Source organism: Vulpes vulpes, chromosome 5, assembly GCF_048418805.1.
Source record: "Vulpes vulpes isolate BD-2025 chromosome 5, VulVul3, whole genome shotgun sequence".
Lineage (NCBI taxonomy): Eukaryota > Metazoa > Chordata > Mammalia > Carnivora > Canidae > Vulpes > Vulpes vulpes.
Genome location: NC_132784.1, coordinates 124,387,885 through 124,411,261, shown reverse-complemented (window position 1 = coordinate 124,411,261; position 23,377 = coordinate 124,387,885). Strand labels below are relative to the sequence as shown.

The 23,377-nt window shown below is 42.0% G+C and overlaps 1 protein-coding gene and 1 long non-coding RNA gene across 4 annotated transcripts in view; one reads left to right on the top strand and one right to left on the bottom strand.

Annotated features, from left to right (window-relative positions):
* LOC140599104 (uncharacterized) overlaps nucleotides 1-6,992 on the bottom strand; it is a 31,915-nt gene extending 24,923 nt beyond the window's left edge. Inside the window, exon 1 of the long non-coding RNA XR_012001842.1 lies at nucleotides 6,792-6,992. This is a non-coding gene — a long non-coding RNA (uncharacterized lncRNA). The remainder of the gene's footprint in view (nucleotides 1-6,791) is intronic.
* Nucleotides 5,979-23,377, top strand: part of RELN (reelin) — a 478,955-nt gene continuing 461,556 nt past the window's right edge. For 2 of the 3 annotated variants that reach the window (XM_072759912.1, XM_072759911.1), the window contains exon 1: nucleotides 6,080-6,483. In XM_072759912.1, coding sequence (XP_072616013.1) covers nucleotides 6,216-6,483 — 268 coding nt within the window. In that variant the 5' untranslated portion in view covers nucleotides 6,080-6,215. Of the gene's footprint in view, nucleotides 6,484-23,377 lie in introns of all 3 variants that reach the window. The other variant, XM_072759913.1, reaches the window with a different exon arrangement.

Below are 23,377 nucleotides of genomic sequence, written 5' to 3'. Positions count from 1 at the left end.
AGGAATTGCATCGGTCTTGTTCACCACTTTTCCCAGAACCTAATACAGTGCTCTGCTTGTTATAGTCGTTCAATTAATATTTGCCGAGTAAATGAATGAATTAATAATGTACTTTGCTATACTGTAACAGAAAGTGCGCTAGAGACAATTATGCTAAAATATTCACCGGGCATTTATTTAAACCCTTGGAGAAATTTAGTAGAATATTTTTTCCTCAGAAAGTTTTTGGCATTTAAAAATTAATTAATTCCTTCAGATCATGTCACTTCTTGACCTAAATCGTCCCCATCATATTGATGTGATCTGGCCCCTCCCTGCTTCTCTGGCCTCATCCCTTACTACTCTTCCCTTGTCATGCTGCCCTTCCTGAGCCTTGAACATCCCAAGCATTGTCCTGCTTTAGGGCTTTCATACTAGTTCTATGGTCTTGTTGGACTGTTTTCCGCCTACATGTTCACATGGTGGACTCATCCATATTCATGAAGTTTCCAATTTCACTCTCCAGAGAAGTTTCCCCTGCTGCTTCAATCTAAAGGGACCAGTTTGCCCTCGATGCTCTCCACCACATCATCCTGTTTTATTTCTTCGTAGTATTTACCAGTGTCAGGAATTATGTTGTTTTTTTGTGCTCATTTACTGTTCAGTTCCCAACACTAGACTGTAAACTCCATGAGGGCAGGCACTGTATTAGCTTTATTCAGTGCTGTGTCTACTGTATCTAGCAGTTTGGCACATATGAGATGCTTGATATATATTGATCAAATGACTTAATGAATGTGAAAGTGTAAGGGCATTCATTCATCCTTTGAATGTAGGGCAGTGCTGTACAATAGGCCATTCTATGATTATGGAAATATGGATAGACTATGGATTAGTCAATGTTCTCCAGAGAAACAGAATGATTAGGATCTCTCTCTCCCTATCTAGATATATATATAAGAGGGTGTTTCCTATAGTAATTGGCTCATGTGGTTATAAAAGCAGAAAAGTCCCACAGTCCGCCATCTGTAAACTGGAGAGCTAAGAAAGTCCATGGCATAATCTAGTCTAAGTCTGAAGGCCTAATAGTGTTAAGTCCTGATTTTGAGTCCCAGAACTTGAGAACTAGGGGCACAGATGTCTAGGGGCAGGAGAAGATAGATGTGTCAGCTCAAGCAGGAAGAGAGGGTTCTCCATTCCTAATAGAACTTTTTTGTTCTATTAGGGCCCTCAATGAATTGGGTGATGCCCACCAACATTGGGGAGGACCATCTGCTTTGCCCAGTTTGCCAACTGAAATGCTAATCTCTTCCCATAACACTCTAATAGAAACACTCAGAAATAATGTTTTACCAGGCATCCCTTGGTCCCGTCAAGCTGACATACAAAATGAACTATCATAGTCTGTAAGTCTGCTCTGTCCAATATAGTAAATATTAAACACATGTAGTTATTGAATGCTTGATATGTGTCTCATGTGTCTGAAAAACTCAATTTTAAATTTTGCTTAATTTCAATTTGAATAGAAGCTGTAGGTTAGGGCCTACCATAATGGACACTGCAGCTCTAGAGAACCTGATTTAGGATGGGAGGTAGGCAAGGTCAGGAAAGGTCTGAGAGGAAAAAAGCATGCAAATGGAGATGTGGAGGCTGAGTTGACAGCATCCAAGTGGGGGGTGAAGTGGGGGAAGGAAGGCTGAGAGTGTGTACTTAGGGTATAAGGATTGGGAAGGACATGCCAGAGAGAAAAGACAGAATCCTTGGAAGTAAAGAGAGAGAGAGAGAGAGAGAGAGAGAGAGAGAGATTTTTAGTGTTGAGGAATTGGGATCTTTTTCAGAAATTTTATGACACAATGAGGTTTTATTGACCTGTGGTTTATCTCATTTTTGTATTTAAATTTGGGGTGCATTAAGTGACATGTGCTGGCAGGACATGCATATCAGAGCCAGTCCTTTCCCAGTGAAGTTTCAGTCCCTGGAGACTTCACTAACCCTTCTTTTGCTTAAGACTCTCAACCTTTTCAGATTGTACCATATTTTACAAGTAATAGGTTTGGGAAGTTTACTTCTGTGTAAGGAAGGGTTTCCTGTTATTTGGCCCTTTATTACTATTTTAAAGTTTAAAGAGTTGATTGATTCCAGTATGTTCACTCTCTCTATATATATGTATATATACACACATATATATTTATATTATTATATATTTACATATTATACATATTTATATTATACATATTGATATTATTATATTATGTGATATATATATATATATATATATATATATATATATAATTTTATATACTTTCTGCTTGACTTTTCCAGAGTAAATAAGAGTAGAGGTTTACTTTCTCACACATATCAAAACATTTGCTTCTTGGGGGTCAAAAAATAAATAAAAGGCAGACAGTGAGTGCACTCTTACAACTTTTAAAAGTGATTCAATGTCTGTTTTGTATTTTTTAAATTTTTTTTCTGTTTTGTATTTTTATCTGGATTGATCATCTCCCAATGATTTGAAAGTTGTGGATCTGATTTTATATGCATATACATACACAATATATGTGTTTCCCATTGTGTTATAATTATTCTAATTCAATACTGGGCAATGATTTCTACTTCCCAGAAAGAAAGGATTTATAGTCTAAAAATGCCTATGTGTAATTTTTTTGGTAGACTAATTACCACTTCAGAGCAGTTTTAATTAAAAAAGAATCTTACCCCATTTAAGCTCCCTTTCCCACAGATTTACTCATTTTTCACCCCTGACACCACTTTTTATTTTTTGCAGATTTTTTTTTTGATGACGGCCAATTTTTCTTGAAAAGCATTTCTCTACTTTCCTACTTAGTTTGAAGGCTTGTAGATTTTCTGGACCAGACAGATATTCTTGAAGATGTTTATTATGACTTATGAAATAGAAATAAGATCTAAGGCTTAGCACAGGAGCTGGGAAACTGGAAGTTTTGACCTGTAACCTACTTTGCCTTCTCTTGTGGGACTTAAAGTACACTGCTCTATGAGGAAGATGCTAATTCCTGATGTTCAAGGCGATTCTATATAGATCTTGTGTATTATTTTTAATATTATTACAAAGTATTAATAATAGCAAGTTGAACTGGGTCTGACTGTGAAAGTATCAGAGATGTGTGAACTTGGACCTCCATTACTGTAAGAACACAAGTATTCGTGTTTGTCCAAAGGACTGCTAAGGGGGGGGGGGGGGGCGTGTACCAGCATCTACCACTTTCTTAAGCAACTCCACACCACTCAGGGCATTATTTAAACAGTCTCTGTGTCTGTTAATGAACAACCACCGGGCTGAAGTCAGAGGTTTGAGCCTGAGTAGTTAAGAGTATAAAAGTCACCAAAATACAATAGCGAGGTAATGTTGTAAAAAGTGAAGAAAGCACAGTAAAAGGGGAAGGTTGGAGGGCAGCCCGGGTGGCTCAGCGGTTTAGTGTCGCCTTCGGCCCAGGGCCTGATCCTGGAGCCCCGGGATCGAGTCCCATGTCGGGCTCCCTGCATGGAGCCTGCTTCTCCCTCTGCCTATGTCTCTGCCTTTCTCTCTCTCTGTGTCTCTCATGAATAAATAAATAAAATCTTAAAAAAATAAAAGGGGAAGGTTGGAAAATGAACTTGGTTACATCAACTGAATGCCAAGAAAGCCATGGAGAGATGTACAAGAGAATACCTCTTACAGAATAGAAAGAGGGGGACCTCTGGGAATTGGCAACCTTCTGGGAATTAAGTGCCAGTTATGTCCTGGACCAATTATCGGTGCTTTTCCTCAAGACAATTTTTTCTTTTTTAGAAAATTGTATTTATTTATTTATTTTAGAGAGAAGGAGAGAGACCGTGCGAGTGGGGTGAGGGGCAGAGGGCGAGAATCTTAAGCAGACTCCTTGCTGAACCCAGAGCCTGATGCAGGGCTTGATCTCACAACCCATGAGATCATGACATGAACCAAAACCAAGAGGCAGAAGCTCAATGGACCGAGCCACCCAGGTGCCCCTAAAGACTATTTAAAGCAGCAACCTTGGCAACAAGCATGGCCAGATTTGATCCCAGACTCCTCTTCTTAGTGAGGGCTCTTGTCAAATCACTTAACTTCCATGAATCTTACCTTTCTTTTCTGAAAAGTGAGGATAATTATATCTACTTCACAGGGTAATGTAAGGATTAAATGAGGTAATCTGATATAAGTAAAGAATTGTTCTTTTCCCATCCCTCTAACAATACCAATATGCGTTCCTTAGAAGCGGTTTGTGCTGGTTAAGTGCCGGGACTCTGGAATCAGATTTGTTAGGTCATGGCTCTCTCACTTACCAGCTGTGTGACCTTGGACAAGTTACTTGACCTCTCTGTGCTTCACGTTCATAACACGTAAAATGATGATCTTGAGAGTACTTTCCCCATAAAGTTGTTATGAGGATTAGAAGAGTTTAACGTATGAAGTGTTTAGGATAGCACTTTGGCACATAGGAAACATGTGAAAGTGTCAGCTCAAAATGTGCAACGGTTTGGATTCTTTCTAGCAGTGACTCATTTTGTCTTAGGTTATGTGCACATAACGGGGTGGGAAGATATGGTAACAGTTATGCCTGCTGTGGGCTAAGTTTCTTGTAATTCTGTTTGGGGCAACGCTGCCTGCTGTGAACAGGGGGTGGTGGTAGTTGGCCTTCCAGCTAAGGTTGTGGATGGTTGCAGGGCTTTCTGGGTGAGGGCCTTGCAGGGCCGGCAGCCAGCCGGTCTCGCATCCAGCCTTTGTGACTGATATTGGGCAAATGAACATTTCTGTTTCTTCCCTTGTGAAATGGGCAATTTTTTTTTTTTTTTTTTTGCCTCTGGGGTGGTGTGCCTGTAACATGCGGCAATTTACCTGCAGCCCATGTAGCCTGCACCCAGCACGGAGCTGAGGGGTGACCATGATCACATCAAATATATGTAGAGCAGCTGGGCCCTCGGGGCTCGTAGCGGGGAGAACAGAAGGCAGCTAGGGGTGGGCCCTTCCTGCCTGTCTGAGCTCGGTCTGGGTAAGACGAAGACGAAGCAAGGTCTTATTTGTGCAACGGAATGACTGCGGAGGTCCCCCCTGGACCCCGCCCCCCCCCAGGCAAAGACCCCATCCTTTCCAATTTTATGATCCAGTCATTTCCGTCCGTGCGGGCGTCTCCGGGCTGGGCCGTTAGCAGCGCTGGGCGGGGACAAGCCCGACACCTGGCCTGACACCTGCCGCCGCGCCGGTGGCCCCAGGGCTGCGGCCGTCCCCGCCCGGGAACGCGCCTCCCGTCGCTTCCCCGCGGTCCCGGCGGCCGCGCAGTAGCCCCCGCCCCGGTCGCCGCTGCCGGCGTCCCCGGATCGCGCTCCCCTCCCCCCGTTTCGGGGACGTTGGCCGCGGCTGACATTTAAAGGAAATAAACAGTGACTGTAGGAACCGGCAGGTCCTCCGCGCGCGGGGAAGCCGGCGGCCGTGCGCGGCGACGAGCGCCTGTCGGGGCTGCCAGGGCCGCTGCCGCTCGGTCTCGCCGGGCTGCGGCTGCGGCTGCGGCTGCGGCTGCGGCTGCGGTCGGGGTCGGGGCTGCGGCTGCGGGCGGCGCGGGCGGGGCGGCGGCGGGGGACCGCGCGGGGGCAGCCGGGCGGGGGCGCATCTCCGCCAGCAGCGAGGCCGCGGGGCCCCGAGGGGCGCGGGGCGCGGGCGGCGCAGACAAAGAGGCGGGCTGGGCCCGGCCGCCGCCGCCCGGCCCCCGCCCCCCGCCCTCGCCGTCGCCCTCGCCGCGGGGGCCCCGACAGACAGCGCCCCTCCCGGTGCCGGCGGCGGGGGGCGGGGGCGGGGGCGGCGGGGCTCCGAGGTGCGCGCGGCGGGCGGGGCGGGGCGGGCGGGGGCCGGGCGGGCGCGCGAGGGGCGGCGCGCGGGGCGGGGGCGCGGCCGGGACACGTGTGGCGGCGGCGGCGGGCGGGGCGGGGGCCGGGGCGCCCGGGGCTTTAAGAAGGTGCGGAGCGGGGCGGGCGCTTTCCCAGGCCCGGCCGAGGGGCGTCGCGCGGCGGCGGCGGCGGCGGCGGCGGAGGGAGGCGCACGGCGGAGGCGCAGGCGGCGGCGGAGGCGGACGACGCGCTCCCGGCTCCGCAGCCCGGGCCGCTCCCCCGCGGCCGCCAGAAAGTTTGCGGGCCGCGGCCTCGCGCGGAACTTGCCGGCGGGGCCGCCCCTCCCCGCCCCTCCCCGCGGGGCCGCCGGCGGCATGGAGCGCAGCTGGGCCCCGCGGACGTGGCTCGTGGCGCTGCTGCTCGGGGCGACGCTGAGGGCGCGCGCGGCGGGCCCCTCGCCGGGCTCCTCGCCGGGCTCCGCGCCGGGCCCCTGGCCGCGCTCCTCGCCGCGCTTCTCGCCCTTCTTCTTCCTGTGCACGCACCACGGGGAGCTGGCCGGGGACGGGGAGCAGGGCGAGGTGCTCATCTCCCTGCACCTCGCGGGCAGCCCCACCTACTACGTGCCGGGGCAGGAGTACCACGGTAGGTAGCGCCCGCGCCGCCTCCCGCCTCCCGCCTCCCCGCCGCGCCCCGCGCCCCGCGCCCCGCGCCCCGCGCCCCGCGGCCGCCGCGCCGCAAAGTTGCCGGACCCCGCGGCGACCCGGGGCAGCGCCCTCCGCCCCCCGGACCTTTGTCCTGGCGCCGGGCCGGCCGGTGACCGAGGGGCGCGCCCGTCCCCGCCGCGAAGTTCCCGCCGCCCGACCCACAGCGGACGGGTCCCCGCCGCGTCCCGAACACGCGGGTTTAAGGGGAGAGAGAGACAGAGAGAGAGGAAAAAAGATTCCTCTTACTTTGAACGTGCTGCTTGTTGTCCAAAGTGATCTCTGTGTTGTTTATTGATGACTTTGTCTTTTATCTGCACAGCTCTGATTTCCAGGTAAGGGCTGCAAGCCCCTTATGGTGCAAAGGTGCCTTTTTCTTTCTTTCTTTCTTTTTTTTAAAAGGGTCGTTGCCGAGTCCTTCATCAAAATCAGACGCCGCGGAAGTCTACTATAGCTCCAAGAAATACGATTTTACGTGATGCCTGTATTTTGACTGTTTTAAGCCAGCACCTCGAGGATGGGGGGGAAATGAGATATTGTCCATTTTCTGTGATTTCCCCTGGCACTCCTGAAGATCGCGCCTCCGTGGTGCTTCTAACGGTGTGGCAGGCCCTATTTGATTAGAATTTCAAGGCAAAAATACCTGCACCCAACCAAATAGAGACCATTGCCTAGTGATCTCACGTTGTAGTTTTGATGTCTTGTAGGCTCCTAACAGTTATTGACATAGCGGGAGATAATCCACCGAGCAGCTGGCATTTCAGATAAACATGCATGTACGAATGATAAGAGTCCTTAAGTTTTCTGTTTTCTTAAAAAAAAAAAAACCACCTTCAAGTCTGCTTTAAAATGTTTTACGTCAATAAATGCTTTCTAGAGGTCTAAAATCGTGCTCTTACAACTTTCTTGTGCGTGATGGCAGACTTGTCTGTAAAGTAGGAGTCGAATTCAGGGGGAATTTTAGACTTTGAAAAATTAATTTTCTGTAACGAGTCCCTTCCTTAATAAAGTGTTTCTCTCACTCCCTTCCCAAGAATGTTCTGGCATTTTTCTCTGATATCTCGAGAATCTTTAAGTGGAAAGACCAGCCAATATGATGGCAACCCAGACCTAACCCAAAGACTGATTGATTGAGCCTGTCACTTGGTGTGACCCTTAGCAGAGGTGCTCGCCTGTCATTAGTTCTAAGTGAGAGTGGTAGGTAAGTGAGCCAAAGCTGGGATAAAAGGTATGATTGTCAGGTAGTGATGGAAGACCAGGATGATAATACAAAGCTTTGTTATTGGGGTTTTTCCCCCCTCTGTTTTCCACATTCTTTGGAAGGTGCTGGCATAGAAAACTTAATACTAAAATATGACATAGCCTTTGCTTTTGCTCTAAAGCTAGCAAATAGAAGTCAGCCAGAGACTGACCATAATCACATCCCTAAGTCTGAAAAAGAATGAGTGCTAGAGAGTGAGAAAACAGTGTAATACTTCAAGTTGGACATTGTGGGGGAAGCTTCAATTTCTACCTCATTTCTGCCATCAGAAAAGGTAGAGGAATTTTATTATGCAGCTTCAAGAAGTTCAGATTATTATAAACTTTGAGAATCATTAATGTCATATTTTTTAAAAAAGATTTTATTTATTCATGACACACAGACACACACAGAGGCTGAGACAAGAGGGAGAAGCAGGCTCCACGCAGGGAGCCTGACGTGGGACTTGATCCCGGGGCTCCAGGATCACGTCCTGAGGCTGAAGGAGGCGCTAAACCGTTACATCAAACACTTAGATTTTTAAAAAGATTTTATTTATTTATTCAAGAGACCCAGAGAGAGGCAGAGACACAGGCAGAGGGAGAGGCAGGCTCCCTGTGGGGAGCTCAATGCAAGACTGGATCCCTGGACTCGGGATCACGACGGAGCCAAGGCAGATGCTTGACCACTGAGCCACCCAGGTGTCCCAAACACTTAGATTTGAAACTGCCTGTAGCTTCAGGCCTTCAGTAAGAGTTTTTCCCTGTAAAATGTTCTACAGGTAGAATTGTTTAAAAATGAAATGATGCTTCCTTGTGTGTCTTCTTTTTTAGACTTTTAAAAATTAAGGTTAAAATTATATAGCATCTTTAGGAATTGAACTGATGAGGGGAAAACTTAATATACATTTCTGGTTGGCTCAACATATATGAGACCAAAATAGCAGATCATTCAAAATTTTTTGAAGCTCAGAAATCTGTAAAATATTAGCTTCAGGTTTTGTTTCTAATCTTCTCAATCTTTAAAGGTAGCTATTATGTCAGGAAAAATCAGTCTTATTGATGATTTACATCAAACTCATCATTTGGAGGAATGATGTTTGGGTAGAGGTGATAGTTGTCACTTTTTTACCTAAGAGAATGCATCGAGATGGAAGAGGTGTGTACAAGGGCCCCTAACACAGACGTTACTGTGGGTCAGACTATGTCAGCTGCCCTCGGAGACTTGTGCTGTGTGACTGAGCTCAGGATGTGAAATGCAGAGGCAGAAATCACTCTAGTATAAGCGTGGTTCAAAATTACAGGTCTCTGTATGTGTAATCTTTATGCAAAGATCTTATTGAACATTTTTTGGGATGCCTTGGTGGTTCAGTCGGTTAAGTGTCTCCCTTCAGCTCAGGTCATGATCCTGGGGTCCTGGGTTTGGAGCCCTGCAGCATTGGGCTCTCTGCTTGGTGAAGAGTCAGCTTCGCCCTTTCTTTCTGCCCCTCCCCCCATGCTCTCTCTCTCTTTCAAATAAATAAATAAAATTTTAAAGAAAATCTTTCGAAAAAAAAATAATACTAAAGAATTTGAAGCTTGCATGTCTAACAGAGTTGTCATATTTCCAACATTAAGCAGTCTACCTATGTATTTGCAGTTTGGGCAACTCTATAAACAGTGCATGATTACTTCTACTAGTTTTCATCTCTTAATTAAAGTATGTCACTCGTTATCTCTGTTTTCATCTGCTTATATCATTCATTCATTCATGCATTCATTCATGAGAGAGTGGGGTGGGGGGAGAATCTTTCTTCTTTTTTTTTTAATTTTTTTTTTTTTATTTATTTATGATAGTCACACACAGAGAGAGAGAGAAGCAGAGACACAGGCAGAGGGAGAAGCAGGCTCCATGCACCGGGAGCCCAATGTGGGATTCGATCCCGGGTCTCCAGGATCGCGCCCTGGGCCAAAGGCAGGCGCCAAACCGCTGCGCCACCCAGGGATCCCATGGGGGGAGAATCTTAAGCAGGCTACATGCCCAGCACAGAGACCGGCACAGGGCTCAATCTCACAACCCTGAATTCATGACTTGAGCTGAAATCAAGAGTTAGATGTTTACCCGACTGAGCACCCTCATCTTCTTACATCTTTTAAATTCTGTTGTCTGACTTTCTTCAGATGGCATCATTAGTCACAGTGAACTGTGGTGTCCTTGCATGCATATACCACATTGTAGAAGCTCAGCAGAAAGAGATCTTGCATATATCATGTTGAATTGGAAAGGTCTCAGGATCAAAACGAACCTACTTTCCTTCCTTCCTTCCTTCCTTCCTTCCTTCCTTCCTTCCTTCCTTCCTTCCTTCCTTCCTTCCTTCCAGGATTTACTGTTTTTGCACAAGTCCCAAAATATGGTCAGTTTCCACAATATGATTTCCAGGACCAAACCTAATTTTTTTTTTTTTAGAAGTTTGTGAATAATGGGCAGATAGGAAATAGAAACCTAGTTGGTCTAGCCGGGTGGCCATTTCTCCTTGCTAACCAAGCCTGGCAATTCTCTGCTCCTTCTCCTAGGGACCAGGGTGGTATTGTGAAACATGCAAAGGTCGAGTTGATGTCTGCACCTTTCCCTTCCCTTGATAATCCCTTTTCCTCCCCCTCAACCTCAGGTTTCTACCTATCCTTTTTTTTTTTTTTTTTGTTTACAACTTCCTCCCCCAGCTGATTTGTGGAGACTGTGACTCATCAATACTAAATTTTCCCACAGTCTTAATTACACTGGTAGAAAAATATTTTTCCTTTTTCTTTTTGTTTGGAAGAATTTTAAGCATCACCAAGCAGGCAGGTAATATATTTTGGGATAGAAAGACTTTTAGAAATCCCTGAAATCATGTATTAAGAACCTGCCTGCTCACAAGATTGGCTTTACTCAGTCACCATCAGAGAGGAGAGGTCAGACATTAGAAAAAGCATCTATGAAAGCCAAGCATAGGTAAATGAGTCTGGAAAGTGTCTGAGCTCGGGTAACACAATTTATCTGAGTCCCGAAATAGGCTAGAGTCCCTATCATTAAGGGGGCGTGAGGTGAAAGGAAGTGTTCCCTTATAGTGAAAAAATATTCTAAAATATTGAGGGAAAAATTGTCTTAAGCAGAACTGAATTAGTGATATGGTGTAATGCTTAATAGGGGGATTGTATTGTATTTTGTAAATGCAGTAGCACTGTTGGTACGTCTTGCATGCTATGTTTCCATTCCATTATTTATTTAATTGTGTTGTGGGGTGATTGGGAAAATCAATTTCTACTGCTAAAACAGCATTTACGAAAAAAATACATAATTGGACAAAGAGCACTTTGTTATAACAGTCACTGATATTACTATTATTAATACATGTGTTCTGGAATCAACCGTTGCTACTTAAAAATCACTGTTTGAAGGCAGTGCAATGTAGTGACCTTTCAAATATAGGAATGATATATATATATGTCAGGCATAATTTTTGGTAATATACTCCAGATAAAATTCCTTTCAAAGAAATGATTTTATCATCTGATTTAAAGTAATCTGATGTTGCTAAGGTAACTATTGTTTGATCAGGTGTGTAGGTATTTGCCCTTTACCTGTCTCCTGATTCCAGAATCAGCACATTTAAACTCTTAGGATAATTTGTCAGATGCAATTTATAAGTGAACTGCAGCTGTGTCCTACTTGTATGTGACTGTGAAAATTGACCATTTTAAAGCATTTTGCTCTACTTGTTATATATTTCATCTCACTCTCTACAATTTATTTCACACATGTTTTACTGATGTGGTTCAAATTGTTTCTTAAATCATATAAATCTTGCCTTAATATATATTCCCCTTGTGAGATTCGATTCCAACTGTAAACTTAAATCAGGTCTTAGACTCATAATTGAAAACACCTCATTTAGGCACATATTCATACTTTACTCACAGTACATTACTAGAAATTATTTGATTAGAGTATTACCCTCCAATTTTTATGAATCTTTATTTTAAACTGTTATTTTTGTTTTCATTATAAATGTTAAAGAATGAAATAAAGTTGCATAATTGTAATCATACATTTTTGACAGAACTTACTCCCATAGATTTTTCTTTTCACCTTTAAAAAGTAGGTGATAGGTATTGTAACAAGATTTTAAAGCCCATACAATTGACTTTGAAATTTTTTGCCAAATTACGGGCTCAGCCAGTAGAGTATATGGCTCATGATCTCAGGTCTTAAAAAAAAAAAAAAAGTTTTTTTAATAAATTAGTTCATTCAAAAGAATAGATATGAAAGCCTTTTTGATTTATTTTTTCCTCCCTGGAATTGATCAACTTTATAGAATGACCTGGGAACCTTACATTATCAATTATTTAGAATGTGTTGCATATTAAGCCATAATTGTTCTTTTGATTATTTCAAAAGGCACTCACTATGTCTTTAATGTTAACAGATGGTTCCTTAGTATTTCAAATAGCCTTTACATTTGAAAAGCATAAATAGAGTAATCAGTACTTTTTGAACGTTGGCATTTTAAAAATTGTATACTCACACAAAATATAAAGTTCAAAAAAATTTAAGTTCTTCGTGTAATATAAAAATAGCAAAAATGGATGGCCCTATACTCTGTCAGGAAGAGAAGGAAGGTGGAATGCACTCTGTTAGAATGGCAGGTTCATTATCAACAAAGAGAAATGGTTTGGGCTTCGTCTGAGGCATGACATAAACACATATAAAAAGAGAAACTCATTTATCTAAATATTTTGGTTTCAAGAAACGTTTGATTAATCCATCCCACTTATTATTTAGAGTCATTTATTAAATAACCAAACTGCATAATTTCAGTCTTAAGCAAAAGGTATTAAAAACATATTTTCAGAAATTGAGTTTTCAAATGTGAAGATTTCTTAATGACTGCCCAAATTCAGGAATGGTGTATTTAAAAAAAAAAAAAGATTCTTGGCTGTCCAGTAATTCCCCATGAGGTGATTTTACTTTGGTTTCAGATGTATAGCTCAGAGAGTGATTTTCACCACAGTATCTCAATGATACTCATGCCCATCTCAATGAAGGGAAGAAAGCTTCTAAAGGATTGAATGCTGTGCCTATGGGTTTAGCAATTATTTCTAAGATGTGCTCTGCTAAAACTATACATATTTTTTCCTTCTTTATTCAATCCCATGTAGGAACCAATATAGCAGCAGATGGGGGGATGTGTGGAAGGATCAGTACAAATGTACAGATGTCGATTTGTGGCTTAAGGCAGCTCTAATCACTCAAAAAGCAAAGTGAAGGTAATTAGGTAGCTTTTGAATGCTGCAAAGAAGTAGTTATAGGAACTCTGATGTTCCAGAGTAAACACTGAAACCCAGCTTATCTTTTGATACTAAATTATCTTAGAATAATAAAATTATCCTTAGGAGGAAAAAACTTTATTTAGAAAGCAGAATAAATTAAATTTTATTGATTAAAAGATTCTTTGCAACTAGAGAAGAACTCATTAGTGTTTGCCATTGATGTATGCTGGTCCCCACACACCAAGTAACATGGGGCCATGAGCATAGTTGACCAGTCACTGCTACATTCACCACGGAAACTGACTTTTTCTGCCTTTTCTGCTAAGCCTGCTCTCCTTCCATCTGTATCTCACCTGCTCTGTCCCCCTTGGGCCCTTTCTTCTTCCCACTAAATTTTCTCATCCTCTTTCCTCCTCCTTCTACCGTGTTGCAGGTCTTTGCTTTCCCTGCTTTACAACTCTCTTCTCTTGTGCGTTCTGTTCTTTCTCTTTTTTCCTTCTTCCCTTCAGATTTTCTATCACTATCTCAATTTTTCACTCCATTGTCTGTAACATGAAAAATATCAGTAGATTTATATCAATTATTGTACTCATTTGGTATCTGAAATCATAGAAGCAGATGGGTAGACTTTTATATTATTCTCTTAAAAACTTAATATTATGTTTCTGTGACATGCATTTGCCCTTCAAAAAAAAATCTGAGTTAATTACTCCTAAAAGAAAAGCAGGACCTTCCTCCTCCACTGTAAAGTGTTTCAGAAAAACTTTCTGGTCTGTAGCAGTTTGATCCTGAGTTGGCCTCTTTCTCCACTGCCCCTTATTTGGTCAGACTGCAGATTCTGAAGTTTACGCACAGAAGCATTTGTACACATTGGGAGGGGAATTTACATTAATTAGAAAACTGCATGCACAATTGGCTTGAATCTAAAAGACAGCTCTATCTGGATACATCTGAATGCTTGAATGCAAAGAATCTCTTGTAGTAAACTGATGAAGGACTCTCTCTATCATCACCTCAACAACCTCAAGTCAACTCTTTAACTTGCTGGTCTCACTGCCAAGGCTCATAACTGCAGTTGTGTAGGTATGAAATAAAGATGCCATCTTATCTGGTTGCTGGCACATAGGTCAAAAAGTGGGGTGGCGGCCTTGGTATAAAACAAACACTAGATTGGAGATGTGTTGCTCTGGGGTAAGTACCATGGTCTTTCTTGAGCAAGATCTATTTTATTGTTTGTGCCATTCAACGATACGTTGGCTGAGAGTTCGGAGTTATTACACTAAAAAAGAATAATCCAGGGAGGCATAGGCATGTGTGTATACAGTGGCAAGAGTTCAAGCTTTGGCAGCAGAGAGACCTGCATTTGTGTCCTTTCTCTGCCGCTTATTAATTGTGTGCCTTCAGCAGGTTACCTATCAAGTCTTAGTTTTCTGATTGTAATGCAGAAATAATTATATTCATATTTCAAGATTGCAATCATCAAGTAAGATTATGCATATAAGGCACCTGGCACACAATAGGTGCATTTTAGATGGTAGGTTAACATCTGATACAATCACCCAACATTAGATAAGGGTATTTAAAGTGCTGTATATCAACTAGGAGCCATTTACCCATGGATTTTGTGCCTTGTCAATATGTGGCAGATTTCAAGAGAAATTTGAAATTTGGTTATTGAGGAGAGTCATAAAAGTAAAAAAAAAAAATCAGCTCATCAATATGTATGATCAGAAAGTGCTTCCCAGCCAAAATAATATGACTTGCCTAGAATTAAGAGAATGGTTCTAGTACAATCCAAACTTTTATTGATTTGGCCCATTTCTAACTTAAACCTTCCTGTTCCTAAATTGAGTATTTTTCTTTATTTGGTGGTCATAATATTGACCAAACTTTGTGTATTTAAGTGTAGTCTGGGAGATATGCCAAGATAAGTAAATATTGACATCAGTTTAATGTATTTTGTCAATCCTATAATATATATGTCTACAACCAATGTAAAATATTTTTAAAATACAAAACTATTCAGTTTAATGTATTTTGTCAATCCTATAATATATATGTCTACAACCAATGTAAAATATTTTTAAAATACAAAACTATTTTTAAAACAGCCAATCTAAAACTGAGAGAAATTGGTTTTGATAGTGAACCCAGAGCTCAATAGGTCCTCAGGGACTGGTAGAGGAAACTTAGATCCACAAGTGGTTAAGTGGTGAAGTAGAAGGTCACTTCACTTACAATTTAAAAAAAATTATTGTCAGGATAAAGGCTTTGGCTGTCCACTGAAGCAAAGTTTTTTTTTTTTTTTCTTTTAAGCAAAGTTTTTAGGCAAGTGACTATTAGCAGGTTGTTTGGGAGCATGAAGTTAGATGATCACAATGGCAGATTCCAGCATCTAGGAAAACTTCTCTGGCCAACTCATGTCAACTGAGCTGGTTGTCCTCTTCTTCCACAGACAGTAGCAGAGGAAGATTGTTGTTCCTAGACTCCATAGTGCCCATGATGTCACATACATTGATTGTTGTCTATCTAGCCATTACTGAAACTCTCTTTCTTTACTGATTTTGTTGAGAACAACTATGGATCCAGTTAAAAATACCTCCAAGGCTCCCTTGCCATATAATTTAGTAAGTTGAACTGGAAGTCTACCAAATGGGGTCTTTAGAAAGATGATTGATAAAATCAATAAAGGTGATTTTTAGAAAGACTTAGCAAATAGTTGGTTTTTGTTTACTCTTACCACGTTCTTCTAGCCATGGTGTGGTACAACCATCTTGTGACCTTGAGGGTGATGGTCACATGGTAAGAGTGTACGAGGAATTTAGGGGAGCCTTGATCTTTATTTTTTATGTTGAGAGAGAGCGCGAGAGAGAGAGCAAGAGCATGTACACATGGTAGGGAAGGGGCGGAGGGAGAGGGAGAGAATCTTAAGCAGACTCCATGCCCGGTGCAGAGACCAACATGGGGCTCTATTTCACAACCCTGAAATAAGATTTGAGCCAAAATCAAGAATTGGATGCTTAACTGACCAAGCCATGCAGGTGCCTCAAGAAGGAGCCTTTGTCTTTATTTGTACCTTTGACCAACTATCCCAGCCCTCTTCTGGATTTCTTGTATCTTAAGTAAAATTAATCAGGTTCCTATTATGTGCAGGTAAATAATTATTTATTCTAAATGCCCAGATGACCCAATTTACATTCTTTTTTAGGCTGGTCACAATTCTTTTTTTTTTAAGATTTTATTTATTTATTAGAGAGAACAAAGAGGGGGAGCAGCAGAGGGACAGCGAGAAGCAGGCTCCCCACTGAGCAGCGAGCTAATGCTGGGCCCCATCCCAGGACCCTGGGATCATGACTTGAGCTGAAGGCAGTGCTTAACCAACTGAGCCACCCAGGCACCCCAGTCACAATTCTTGTATCAAGTTCTAAATTTCTCTGGTCCTTGCATAGAATTACTTTTGGCCCCTTTGATGGAGCTAGGATGTTAACTAAGACACTTTTGATAATACATTTAAAAAATATTCCTCAAGGTATGCTACTTCTGCAGGTAGCAAAAATAGTACATTTTATGTTAACTTTTTAGTAATGCTTTGAGAAGTTAACCTGTCCTTGACCTCCAATTTCTAAAGTTTCTTATAACTGACAGCTTATGCTATTTAGTTTCCTTCCCCAAACTTTGTTTCCTGACAATCCTTTCTCTCTAAAATGTACTATCACCATATATAAATCCTGTTGACATTTAAAATACCTAGATGTATGACATGGTTGTAAATGTGAGCTCTGCCCCAACCTTAACCTTGTTTGTTATGTCTGGCTCAGCTTCTAGGACCAAATCCAACATTGTTATTTCTCTTGCTTGCTTCGTGTTGACAGAGGAAACAGGCATTTCAGTCTCACCTATAGGAACATGTCATCTTTTCATGTAGGCCACCTTTGTTATGAATGTTGAAATATCCTATGATCATAGCCCCAGTTCTTTTCTTACTTCCTTTTCTCACAGAAACACTTCCTGCATTCTTATGCTGAAAAAAAAAAAAAAAGTCCAATGTCTAGTGTTTGTGATGGAGGAGTATACAGAAATTAGTCGGTGTTAGTCTCTTTTAGAAAAAGTGGGTTCACATTCCCATTCCAAGCACTGATACTATCAAAAATTTAAGAAGGCTACTGAAGGACTTAGAAATAAGAGCAACATATTAGCAGCAAATCCTAAAGTAGTACTTAGTGTGTGCTAGACACTGATCTAAAATCTTTACACATATTAATTCATGTAATTTTCACATCAACTTTATGAGGTAGGGACTATTATCCTCCTTTTATGGATATAGAAGCTGAGTCCCAGAGAGGTATGTCTTTTGCCCAAGATTTCAGAGCTATTAGGCAGGAGTACTCTGTTGGTCTTGCTCTAGCTGGAATGCATTTCTTTGTAGAAATGACACTTATTTCAGGAAAGGGATAATAAGAAATAATAAAAGACATGCCAAGAAAGAGAAAACAACAGTAAAAGCCAATTTTGTTATTTAATATGAATATTGCAAACTTAAATCAGAAGGGTGATATCCATGCCAAGCAAAGTCAGAATTTCAGTCCTAAATAGTCATTGACTAAGACATTATTATTATCTTCCAGAGAAAGCAGGTAGCAGAGATATCACTTAGTATATACTGTTGATCTGAAAGAGTTAACATGCCTTCAAAGTATGATGACAAAAATATAGAAAAGTGATTTGCAGATTTTGTTCACATTTATTTTTAGCATCTTGATGAACGTGATTTCTATTAAGATTTTAAAGTAGGTAGGAAGTTTGTTCTCTAATAGAACTTTGTTCACTAATAGAATTAAGTAGAACCAGAATGTAAGAGGAATACAAGAGGAGAATTTTAAACTTAGGCAGGGAGACATTTAAAATTTTTTTTCTCTAAAGTTCATGTACTGGTAATATATCTCTTCCTTCAGGAAATTTCTGATGTGTTACCAGTCTGCAGGTACAGCCTGTGGATTGAGTGATGCAGCACACCCTGAGTCCTGGTGACAACCCCGAGCTCTCTGCAGAGTCTGAGCCGCTCAGTACCCAAAGATCTGCTCACACGGAGATATTGACACCAGTGACATCATGTTTACTTTGCACTTGGCTATGTAGGGTTATTTTTTGTACATAGATCCAATCTTTAAAAAGCCTACTTTCTGTTGAGGTCATTTGAATAAGTAAAAAAGAGCAACTGCCAAAGATCTTCTTCTGCCCTTACTCACAAATAATTCACCTTCTGCCACAGAGTGCAGAGGTCAGCCTTAGGCTATGTGGCAACCAGGTGAGTGTGACACATGAGGGATTGCAAAGCCATCAGTGTGTAGTGCTGAGAAGCAGGGGCTGCACTTGCCTTGTACTTATGTTAGTAATGAAAATATTTTCTGATTTGTCACCATCATAGTTTATGTCAAAGTTTGCCTTCAGATCTAAACTGAGATCCATTGACCCATGGGTGGAAACTAAATCAGAGAGAGGAGGACAGATTCGCAGAAGAGTTTCCTGCTTGGGACCCACCGAGGTTCTCAGAGGACATGAAGGGAGGCCCATGCTTTTACTAAGAGGGAAAGATTTGCCTCACTGGGTTTTAATGAAAGGACAGTGGCTTTTATAAAGATGTTACCAAAGAATGTAGAGAAGGTCCACATGTAGATGTTTCCTTTTCTCAGGTGGGACAAACCAGATCGTTTGTCCTTTTAGCTTTCCCTGGGGAGTTGTGTGGAGTTGTAGCCCTACTGGGCAAATCTGGGAACCTCAAGTGTGGGTAAGAAGGCATAAGACTGCTTTTCCTGGTGATCTGCCCTGATGTGGGCATTAAACCTTTTAGAATATTTCTCCCAAACACAAATGGTTGATGTCAGCCTTTTAACAGAAATTGTGAGGCAGACACTTCAATTCCAAATACATTGTGAAATATTTTAAACATATAGAAAACTACAGTCAATGAAAATTCACAATTGGTATCACTAATGAGTACCCAAGGGATACCTATCTATATTCACTGAAGTAAAGTGTAAATGTTCTGGAGATCAAGCTCTTCACAATTAAAATAATACTCACTGGTTTGACCTGAATTGCTGGATGATTTTTTGCTTGTTCAAACAAGTTGGTCCTATCCACACTATACCAGTTGTTCCCAAGCATGAAAACCATGGGAGCCTTGCAGAATAGGGAAAGAACAGGAAATCTTTGAGTGAGGCACATACTTGGTTGCCATCCTAATGAAACAACCATTAGAAAAACAAAATCCACTACTTTGATTAAAGACAAATAAATGTTTCCAATGAATAAAAAGAATGTTTCTCATTAGAAATGTTTGCCAGTGATACAAACATTTACAATCAGAATTTAAGAATGGTTATTAGAATATTACCAAATAAAATAATTTGTTAAGCTTTTATTTTGGCAATATAATCGCAGCCTCTAAACCTTCATTTTTACTTATGTTGGAAAATGGACCCGACTTGAAAATTGGTAAGTTTTATTAGCTATCAGAGAGTTTGGAGAGTGGTGGGTATACCAGAGTAATCTAGTTGCCAGCCACAGACACCTGCTCTGGCTAGCTTGGGCTAAAGGTATTTGTTTATAGAAGGTGGGTTAACTTGCAGAATGGAAGGAAAATCCAAATGTCAGAAATGATGATAGTACATCCAGGAGGAGGGAGTGGTCAATTGCTAAAGGAATTGAGATAGTAAGGACCATGATTTTCTGACTTTTCTGATATTTCTGGATTTTTTTTTTTTTAAATTGGGGGCTTTTTTGTCTCTACAGTTAGGATGGATCCTCTTCAACTCCTCTTCTTTCTGTGTCACTGAATTCTGATGCCTGGGACCACACGTCTCATTGGCTTACCTGAGGTGTGGCCATTGCACTTGGATGGCTGTTGAGCGGGAGGGGTATCTTTCCAAAGAAAAGGGAGTGGGTGTGGGACAGGCAAAACACGAGATAACTGCCACAGTACTCAGTATATTTGTTTAAGAAAAAAAGGTGTGGAATGACCTCTGGGATAGTAAATGTGCTGTTAAGAGCACAGGCCATGCAGAGAAGCAATGTTCTCCGGGGATGCTGTGGCATCCTTCATCAAATGTGAAGAGTTTAGTGATTTTGAGGAGGGGTAGAGGGGGTAGATTTAGCCTAATAGTGATTTATCATGTTTCTGTAGCTCTGTGAACATGTCTAATTCTTTTCTGAAAGCTACACAGTGTGGTACAGACTACCTATACTTGTACAAGAAACCCAGCATCTGGGCACCTGGGTGGCTCAGTGGTTGAGCATCTGCCTTTGGCTCAGGTTGTGATACCAGTGTCCTGGGATCGAGTCCCACATCGGGCTCCCCCCAGGGAGCCTGCTTCTCTCTCTGCCTATGTCTCTGCCTCTCTCTCACTGTGTCTCTCATAAAAATAAAAAAAATCTAAAAAAAAAAAAAAAAAAAAAAAAAACGAAAAACAAGAAAAAAAAACAAGAAAAGAAATAAGGAAAAAACCCAGCTTCTCTGGGGTGTGTATGCTTCTCTTCACGTCACACCCCCAGGATCACCCCCATGACCTGCAAGGCAACATCAGAGGTAAATGAATGAGTACATGCCTCTCCTTTCATGCATCAATATAGACAAACCACCTCTGGATTCATTAGGAAGATGTCAGAGAGCTTCTCTCAGTCCTCAGCAGCCAGGACCAAAGCACCATTGTCATGGTTCATCACCCACTTCTCCTTGATACACTTTTATCATTTGGGATTTCACCCTTTCCTAGTTTCTCCTTCCCTCCCTGGCTGCCCCTTCTCATCCTTTGCTGTGCCTTCCTTTCCTCCCTGACTCCGTAGTACTGGGGCACTCAGCTCTGTTCTTTCTTCCTTTTCTCTTTTTCATCTGCCCCGTCTCCCTAAGGATACCACCCATCGTGATGCTTTAAAGGCCATCTACATGCTAGTGACTCCCACACGACTCTGAACTCCTGCGTCTTACTCCCCATTCAGCATTTCCACTTGGATGTCGGTTGGCATCTCACACTTAATGTGCTCCTCCACATCCTGCCACCCAAAAGGTAGCTCCTCCTCGAGTCTCCTCAGTTTCATTATTGCCACGTGGGGCCTTAGAGTTATTCAGTCCCCAAACCTTCTTTCTCTACATCTTACCTCTGATCCATCCCAGAGCCCTACTGGTTTTCCATTAAGACTCACTCAGTAGCTGCCATGGCCACGACCTCTCACCTGGATTATGGCAGGCCCTTAATCACTTGCGTGCTTCAGGGCTTGCTCACCTTCATTCTAATCTTGAAACAGGCAGCCAGAGTGATCCAGCTTAAGCCAAGATCGTGTCGTTCTTCTGCTCCATACCTATGACAGCTGGTCCATTCTGCCAAGTTGCCTGAACAGCTGTGGTCTGCTTCTGTTTTCCCAGTGACCCATCAGCTTCTCATTTTTACCAACAAAGGTGCCTAAATTTGAATGAGAAATTCTATCATAATTCTGTCCGTCCCTTTCGTTGCTCCCTATGTCTCTCTGAGAAAGAAAGAAAGTCTTGGCCTGTATGGCCTGTAAGGCCCTAGAGCATGTGGCTCCCCTGTTACTTTTCTGACTTCCTATCTTACCTTCCCCTGAAACCATTAAAGACTCTCTTTTGTTCTTCAAACACATATGGGCTGGAGCTCATCTCAAGACTTTTGAATTTGCTGTTCCCCTGTCCGGCATGCTGTTCCCTGGATAGGTCCATGCTTCCTCCCTTCCTGACTCAGGTCCAGATTTAAATGTCACCTTCTCAGTGAGGCCTTCCTGACCATGCTTTTACCACTGTGGCCTCCATTCTCCCTCGAACTGCTTTGTTTTCCTTCATTGCTGCTATCATCCTCTAACATTTTATTCTTTACTTTGCTTTCTGTATACCATCAGTATAATGTCTTTAAGCTCCACCAACATAAGGATTTTTGTCTGTTTTGTTTGCTGCTCTATTGCTAGTGCCTAGAATTGTGCCTGGCATACAGCAGACACTTTAAACATTTTGATTTAATGAATCAATGAGTGAAAATAGCACTTGGGAACCCTGTCTAATCTCAGTTATAGTTAAAACTGTCTTAGGAAAGTGGTAATTCAAAAGTAAATAAGGCAATCAAGAAGATTATTTATAAAGAATTTGTGAGTATAATTCTACATTTTGGCCTCTTGAATCCATGATAACAATGTTTAAGAAATCTGAAAACCATGTCTGTACTTTCCCACCCTCCAAACTTACAAAATTCTCATGACTTTTGTGAGACCATGCAATGCTATTTATAGTAGTCTGTTGGATTGGCTTTGCTTTAACTATATGTTAGCATATCCAAAAAAAGTTCTCATAGCAATTAGTGACTGCAATTATTAATAGAAACTATAATAGACTTTAAGCTCTTATTCCCAGAAGCTCCTCTGTGCTGCACCATAAATAAATTTGAAGCAATTTTGATGAATGGGTAGCGAGTTTGTATTTAAATTTTCATCTGAATGGGAATAAATAATGGGAAGAACAGAGACGAAAATAACTTGGCCCCATACTCAACAGATATGTAATAACCTTATAGAAAAACACACACACAAAACCCTCAAATTTCTCAAAAGATTTAATCTTTTAAGAGAAATCTATTTGGGTAATAGTGATGAGTATATGAAGGGAATAGCAGCTGAGGATTCTGGATCTTCATTAAATTTCAGTTACCGATACCCTATATGTTGAAAGGATCAGAGGTTCCAAGCTTGTAGAGGTCAACATGAATGTTTTCAGGTGTTGATAGTGAGAATTGTTCAAGTCCTTATAGATAAGGTTAAAAAAGAAATTTCCCACTCTATTTCTAACGTTTGGATTCACTATGAGCCTTTCAAACCAGAGGAGACTTAAACCTTTGGGAGTTCTGTGATGGAGCACATAAGCTCTGGAGACTGGCTGGCTTCATTCTTGGACTTTGCATTTTCAAACTGTGTGGCCTTGAGCATGTGACCTCACTTCTCTATGTGTCAGTTTTATATTTTGAAAAATAGCAGTGATGATACTACCTATCTCATAGGTTTGTTATGAAATGTCAATGAGATGGTACATATAAAGAGCAACACAATGGCACAGAAAATAATGTTAGGTATTATTATTGTTATTGCAGTATACTTTCTAATTTTTATCCCTGTGAATAAATAGATCTATCCTTACAATAATAGGATTTATAAATTTTTTCTCTTATTCTCTTAATATTTATGTGATCATTGACATTTTTCAAAAAACAACTTTAATGATTGCATAATATTCTGTTGTTTGCTTGTAGCATAAT